The sequence below is a fragment of the Melanerpes formicivorus genome, unplaced genomic scaffold (assembly GCF_026170545.1).
Source record: "Melanerpes formicivorus ecotype bairdi unplaced genomic scaffold, bMelFor1.0.p_v2 SCAF_3127, whole genome shotgun sequence".
Taxonomy (NCBI): Eukaryota; Metazoa; Chordata; class Aves; order Piciformes; family Picidae; genus Melanerpes; species Melanerpes formicivorus.
Window position 1 is genome coordinate 1 of NW_027145478.1, and position 7,219 is coordinate 7,219.

Sequence of the window (7,219 nt, forward strand, 5' to 3'; positions counted from 1 at the left end):
GCACAACCATCACTGTGGCCTCACTGTGGCCAGGACTGTGAGGCATTATGCAAGTGTCTGCAAAGTGGCTTTCCTGCTGTGCTGATGTTTCAAGCTGGCAAATTTCCATCCTAGAGAAAGGATAAGATAAGCCTAAAATGTATTTTCTGTAAGGGATGGAAAAATGCTTGCCCCTGAAGACCTTATGGACTGTAAAAAACTGCTGCTGAGCAGTACAACATGGGCACCAAACCCAGAAGCCAGAGCATGGAGTGAAGCTCTGCAAGTAAAATGTAGTTTTAGTCTCTCTCTGAACTGGATAACAGTAGTAGGGTGGAACTGGATTTCCTTCCAGAAAAGAAAAAGAATAATAGTACTAAAATCAGCTGAGACTAAACTATTTTTAGAGAGTTTTTATCTTAAAGCACATACTCCATAAGCAGGTTTTCTGTGAACTTGTACCCTGTGTCTGATGCAGCATATGAAGATTTATCTACAGCTAGCATTCTGCTCTATAAGCTCTCGTATCTGATCAGGGCTGAGTTCACGCTGAAACCTGTCCTTTAGTTGCAGAATTGAAAGACATTCTCTCTACTCACTGCCTATTTTCACATACACACACACACAAATTGAAAAAGAATTAGAGCAATTTAGTTATCTTTGGGACCTGTCAAATTCACTTGGAATCAGGCAATGAGTTCAAACATTATTAGGAGGGAATGTATACAGACACTCATGCAGCTGCATCTACATCCATGTAGATACAAAAGATAAATCAAGTCAGCTTTGTTTCCACATGGAGGAGGGGTACATTTCAGTAAATATTAAAATGTGTCACTTTGTACAGAAAAGCAAAAAGCAAACAAAATATTTTCTTTAAAATGGTTGACATAAATCCTTAAACCTGTTCCATTTTCCCTTACCATATTTACAAGTTCCTCTCAAAATCATCAATTGCTATAGTCAGACTAAACACACATCTTCTGCTTGCAGATATTTTTCTGTAAAATTGCACTCAGCAGCAGGGAAGAATGATTCCACCCATTGTTCTCCTGAGATACATGGACTCTTAATCCATCTAAGGAACTTGTGCTGTTGAAGCTAACTGCCAATATTGTCAGGGCTGTGCCCTTACACAAGAAACAAGTAGACCAAGGGTTTCAAGCCTCATAAATGCCTCTGGAAAATACATTCATTATCTCCAAAACGGAGATAAAGCCACTAATTGTCTTACAGTTAGAGCAAAGCTGTTATTTACCTTTCTGTGTAGCGCTGGTTGCTTTTCTGAATTGATTGTTGCTTTTTGTGTTTTCGTTTGTTGGTGAACTGTGGCTCAGAGGCAAGAACAGAGGAAAGTGGAGGATGCTTCAGGAATTGTTTAGTCCCCAAGAAGCTTACAATCTTGACTGCTAGACAAAGTGAATAGCAGCATAAGAAATAACGGAGTCTATGGCCTCCTCTTACCATTCCGCTTACATTGCAGCTTTTTGCACCTGGCTATGGTTGTGTTCCTCACATTGCATGGGGGACTGTGGCTTTTCTCCATTCCATTTCTCCATGCTGTGTTTGAGGTGGCAGATGAACACTGGACACGGCTGACAGAAAAGGGTAGGAAGGATGCTGAGTGCAGTTGGTACGCATTGCAGAGCAGGGTGGCAAAGAAGCGCATGTGAAAATTTCTGTGTTCTACACAGCACCTTGCTATGAGTCTCTGCTTGAGCAGACATTAGTTAAGTATTAGTTAAGTATTGATATTTGGAGTGATTAAATCCAATGGTTAATTTCAATCCAGTGGGTAAATTCAGTGGTTATAGGGGTATTTGTGCATTTGCACTTAGCTTAAGGTTGGATGGCTCTATTCTGTCTCCCTTTAAGACAAGAGCAATTCCCCCTGGATTTTCCAGGTCCTGTGGTGAAGAGATCAGCATTTTCTGCAGCACTTACTGAAGCTGCTCTCGCTTCAGCAAGAGCTGTGGCTGCTCAAGGTGATGCGTTAGGCAGTAAAGTCAGTCAAGCCCTTCTGTGTCACTGTGTTTCTCAGCTGACGAGGCCCTGCTTGCAGCGGTGAAGTTGCAAATGGTTAGGCCAGGCTCGGAGTTCTGTTTTTAATTGTGCAGGATGGAGATAAAGCTGTGAAAAAGTGAAATTAAACAGCTCTCCCCTTCAAAACCATTAGGACGATATAGCAGACCCTGGCCCTTTCCCTAACGAGGGCCAAGATGTTTGCACAGCCCTCAGCTCACAGCGAGCTGCTTTAATTAAACGTAGCCCACGCATGAACCCGACTGGTGAATTTGGGTCGCCTGGAGGACGCGCTACCTCACCCGGTTATCTCGGGAGGAAGGGAAGTATGTAAGAACATAATCTACCCCGCAGGGCTGCCCGGGGCGGCTCAGCACCCGCCTGCGGGGGGTGCCCGGGGTAGGGGCTCAGCTCCCAGGGGGGTCCGTGGATTCCGCGCTGCCTGTGATCGCGCCCCGGGCCCCACTGCCGCCCCCTGCAACTAGTCCGGCACGGAGGGCTTAACGCTGCCCCTCCTTGGCAGTGACTGCTTTTGGCCTGAAAGTGCCCAGGTATCAAACGGAACCCGGGGACGGCATTGAAAAAACAAGTGAAGCGGAAATTTAAAGCCCCTCTGCTAATAATAACAGTATAAATAACCGAAGACGTCTTGTAAACAGTGCGGTCATAACCCTGGAACATTAAACAGCGCGGTGGGATCTGGCGCATCAGCTGCCGGCGGCCGCTGCCGGTGCAGGGGGAGCGCCCCGCAGTCCTCTTTATCTCAGCCTCATCTCCCGCAGGCGCGCTGATCGATAGAGGGGAGATAAGTTTAAGTTAGAAATTCCCAGCACCAAGGACCGGGGCCAGAGAGAGGTCCTCCGTCCGACTGTGATTCGTCAATACATCACTGTTCCCGTCCCCGCGGAGGGCGAGAGGGTCTCCCGCAGCGCCCGGGCGCCGTGCTGCGGGGCCGGGCCGTGCTCCCGCGGCGAGGACAGGTCTCGGCCACCCCCTCCCCCAAAGATTTGCTCCGACTCTTTAGCTCCGGAGAAACAGCCCTCCCCTGGCTTGAGGCGTAGAGGCGGGCTCCCCGCAGCGCGCCAGGCGAGCGCGGCCGGAGGCCGGCGGAGGAGAGGTCCTGTCCCCCGCCGAGCCCGAGAGTCAGGAACGAATAGCACACCGCTCCATGGTCGGTGGAAAGGAAGGTTTATTCACAGAAATAAAGCAAAACCTGCTTGAAGAAAATATATCTATATATCTTTAGGGTGAATTACTTCATAGAGATGACTGTCAAAGTCAGTTTTTCTAGGCATCTACATATCTCACAGGTCTCAGACAAAAGATACGCGCGTGGTAGGTTTTGTTTGATCTCTGTCTCTTCTCTAGTAGCGCTTGAACCAGCAAGGCTGTTGTTGCAGGACACTCGACTGTACACAGTTTAATAAAGTTAAATAGGGTCGTGATCTCTCAGGGTGGAGTCTTTGCTAGGGCACGTTTGGTCTCCTCTGCGCCGGGAGAGAGGCTCTCCTCGTCGCTCTGCCCGGGGCTCGGGACAGCGGCGGGGCCGCGGCGTGTCCTTGCCCACCCCGCCGCCCGCTCCCCGGTCGCGCCGGGACGCTGCTGGCCCGGCCGCCGGGGCTCAGGATGCCGTCGGGCCGCACAAGCGATTTGTGTTCACCACTTCTTTCAGGTCACTCTCGGGTTTGCCGGCTACCATAAAAGGCCAAGTCTGTAGCCAGGAAAAGACACGGATGGGAAAGGGGTTACATAGGGGGAAATGCACATTGCAGCCCCGATTTCGCCAGCGGCTCCAGCTCGGAAGCGCCCCGGGGCATCGAGCTGCCACCCGTCGATTGCGCTCTCGTTTGTCCGCGTTCACCAGGGTTCGGGCAGCCGCCGCTGGCTTCAGCCAGGGCCTTTGCCGTTAGCCGGTGGCTGATGCCGCTCCTGTTCCTAGCCGAGGCGGGCTGCTTCTCGGCGTCCCCGGGGCTACGAGGCCTGTCTGAACCGCAGCGGCTCCAGCACCTACTCGTCTCCCTATCACAGCCGCCGCCACCCCCCCTGCCTTGACCATGACCAACGTGGGGCCTTTGTCCCGCGGAAGCTGCCTCTCACCCCATCATGGCCACGCTCTCCGGGCACAGGAACTGCCCGGATCCCCTGGCATCCCCTGGCCACCCTCCCTGGGCTCCCACGGCTCTGAGAGCAATTTTTGGTGTGTCTCTGTGAGAGACAGGGGTTGTATTTGGTTTGGGTGTTGGCCTTGTTTTACTTCATTTTTCCCCCCATGTTTTTGGGCTGAGGAATTTGTTTTCAGCCAAAAAAAGTATCTTCCAGGCCTTTATCAGCTAGCACAGCAGGCAATGTAGTTTCCCCCAGAATCTAGAGCTCAAAAGGCAGAGGCAGAACACAGTGAAATATATGCACGGATCCTCTGCCATTCCTTTATCCAGTGAGGTCCAAGCATGTGGGCAGTGTAAAGGTTGTGTCTTTGAAAGGATCCCAAGAGGATCTTGCCCACCCCCAGTTTATATCAGTTGCATGCATTTTTAGAGCTGGAAGCTGTGTGTTTCTGGTGGCTGGGTTTGGAGATCCTGGGCTGCTGGGGAAAACTTCCTGTGGATGGTGGGAACAGCTGGAGGGATGCCATGCAGCTTAGGGAGACTGTGGAGTGTGGCTAGGGCAGACACCCCTTCTTGAGAGTCCACACTGGTATTCATTTTTCCTTTGCCACTTTAAAAAGATAGGAGAAATGTCCAGGACCCAGCAAACCTGAGCAACTGAGCACAGAGCCCAAGAACTCTGTCTTAAAAAAGCCAGGACTTGAGTGGACTAGTATGGTAGGAAAAGTTAAAGGAGGGATAAGAATAAATCCTAGGTCCATCCTGACATACTTTACCAAAATTCCTATACTCATCCACTTGCAGGTAGAAAGCTGCCATCAACCTGCTGAGCTTTCCCATGCATTTCTGGGGCAGTAAAGCCTGTCCCTGCCTATCTGTGGCTTTGTGGCCCCTGCCTGTCTCCTGAAGGTAATTGCCAGAAGCGGCATATGGGGCCTGGGAGGCTCAGCTCTCAGGGCACAGGGTAAGAGGGCAACTGGAAGCCTGTCCCTTCACAGAGTACCCCTTGGAACCCCACTTGTGCCATGCTTTCTGTGAGAAGCACAGTGAAAGTTTCTTCCCGCGCCTGCCCCATCTTAGCTCCTCACCCGCCTCTCCCCATGCACACACACATACACACACACACAGAGTGCCTGGCCCTGGCAGGCTGGGACTTACCAAGTTGACTGGGTGGATGTAGCCATTTTCATACTTGTCATTGGCCAGGATCTGCCGCAGGTGAGCAATGTAGCTGGAGGCCAGTCTCAAGGTGTCCAGTTTGGAAAGCTTAGTGTCTGGGGGCACCCAGGGTAGGGTGGTCTTAAGCCTGGAGAAGGCTTTGCTAAGGACCCTCATCCTTGCCCTCTCCCTGGCGTTGGCAGCATTTCTCTGGACCTGCTTTCCCTCCTGGCTGACTCCATTTAAAGGGCTCTTCTTGGGGGGAGCTTTTTTCCTCTTGCCCGAGGCCCCTCTCCCCTTCAGAGGGGAGCCATTCTCGCCATTGGATCCCTCCTCGTTGCTCTCGGTGGACGCCCCAAACTCTTTGTTAGTATCCATTTTCAGGCCATCGCACTCCAGCATCTCCACCTCCTGCAGATCTTCCACATCACTGAGGGACCCAGTGGACATGGTCTGGAAGATGCCAAAGGACCAGCGGGAAGGGGGGAGGGGGAAGGAGGAAGGGCAGCTCCTCAAATCTACTTCAAGACGGCAGAGGAGAGAAGGGGTGCCAGTATTTTCTTCCCCTTCCCTCCCTCTTCCAGTGGTAAGGCGCAATACCAGTCCAGAGAGGATCCCCGCCCTCCCACCCCCCAACTCTGCTTTGCCCGTGTTTGAGGGAGGGACTGAGTGTGTGTGAGAGAGGGAGAGAGAGAGAGAGAAAGAGACGAGGAATTTAGTGAGGACACTAGTAATTTATCTGGGGGATAAGAGAGGCGGATCCAGCCCAGGGGAGGGGCCCTGCCCGCTGAGCACACCACATCCCCAATCACAGACCTTTGCACAGGACAGGGAATGAGGTATCCCGGCAAGCCTTTGCAGAGAGCTCGGAACTGGGATTCAAATCTTCACAACTGGAGCAAAGCAACTCCCTCTGTCTCTCCCCCGGCTCTGTCTTTCTATCCTCCCCCTTCCTCCTCCTCCTCCTCCTCCTCTTCTCCTTCCCCATTTCCCTTTTCCAGCCCAGGGTTGCTCTCCCCCTTCCTGCCTCCTAGATGACCCAGGCAGCTGGTGTCATGATTCTTGATGAAAGCCAAAATGGGTCATGAGCTGAGAGTGCAGCAGATCTACCAGCCAAGCCTTCCAGGGAGCTTTGTAATGCGTGCCGTCAAAACGCCGTCCTGTAACCTAATCTGGAGGAGATTTGTGGATGATTATATTTGCAAACGCATCCTGTCCAGCTACTAGTGTATTCCAGGAAGGGAGCGCTCTGCCGCCCAGCCGGCCCTGAGGACCTTGCCATCACAGCCCAGGGACTGGAGGCAGGAGGAGCTGATTTCTTCCAGCCTTCCTGGGTGACCTCCAACAAGTCTCAGTCCCTTCTCATTTTGAGTCCCCTCAGCTGCTGCCCAGTTTGCAGGTGTGGTGGGCAGTTGATAGCCCAGTGGTTCACTGAGCCTTGCTGAGCTAAGAGAGAGCACTGCAGTGCTGGGAAGGGTCAGCAGGGCTGAGGATGAGGCAGCAAGGAAATGAAGGAAAAGAGAGAGGGTTATTGGGTGGTAGGGAGCACACAGGAATCCCTCCCCCCCCCCCCCCCCCCCCCCTTCTTGGCATGTAGTTGCAGTGCAGATGTTGTTCTGCTGTACTTATGGAGCATTTTGTCCACTGATTTGTGCATACTCAGAAGTCAAGGAGTTTTGTCTGAATAAAGAGGCAAGATAAGGCCCCTTCTGTGGGAGAGGTAGGAGTGAGGGCATTAGGTCATACTCTGCAACCACTGAAGCCAAACATCCACAATCATTTTACCACTGCTGTGAATGAGCAGGTTGCTGTGTAGTTTGAATGACCAGACTTACAACATGTAGCTGCAGTTACAATTTTTATGCACAAGTCTATTCAGTCTCCTCAGAGCAGGCTTTTAAGACCAGTTAATCTTGGCCTAATTCCTCTTCCCTTTCAGGTAAAATCTTTTCCCA

At 51.7% G+C, this 7,219-nt stretch overlaps 1 protein-coding gene across 1 annotated transcript; it reads right to left on the bottom strand.

The window, feature by feature from the left end:
• Nucleotides 1-3,173: 3,173 nt before the first annotated feature.
• On the bottom strand, nucleotides 3,174-6,153 carry LOC137440513 (transcription factor 21). Its single transcript, XM_068136742.1, has 3 exons — nucleotides 6,081-6,153; nucleotides 5,265-5,717; nucleotides 3,174-3,712 (listed from the first exon to the last, which is right to left on the bottom strand). The coding sequence occupies exons 2-3, from the start codon at nucleotides 5,712-5,714 to the stop codon at nucleotides 3,623-3,625; spliced, it is 540 nt and encodes a 179-aa protein (XP_067992843.1). The 5' UTR covers nucleotides 5,715-5,717; nucleotides 6,081-6,153; the 3' UTR covers nucleotides 3,174-3,622.
• Between the last annotated feature and the right edge of the window lie 1,066 nt (nucleotides 6,154-7,219).

Coding starts and splice junctions, on each gene's coding strand:
- LOC137440513 (XM_068136742.1), bottom strand. CDS start 5,714: ATGTCCACTGGGTCCCTCAGTGATGTGGAAGATCTGCAGGAGGTGGAG. Junction 3,713..5,264: donor ACATCCACCCAGTCAACTTG/GTAAGTCCCAGC, acceptor TCCTGGCTACAG/ACTTGGCCTTTTATGGTAGC.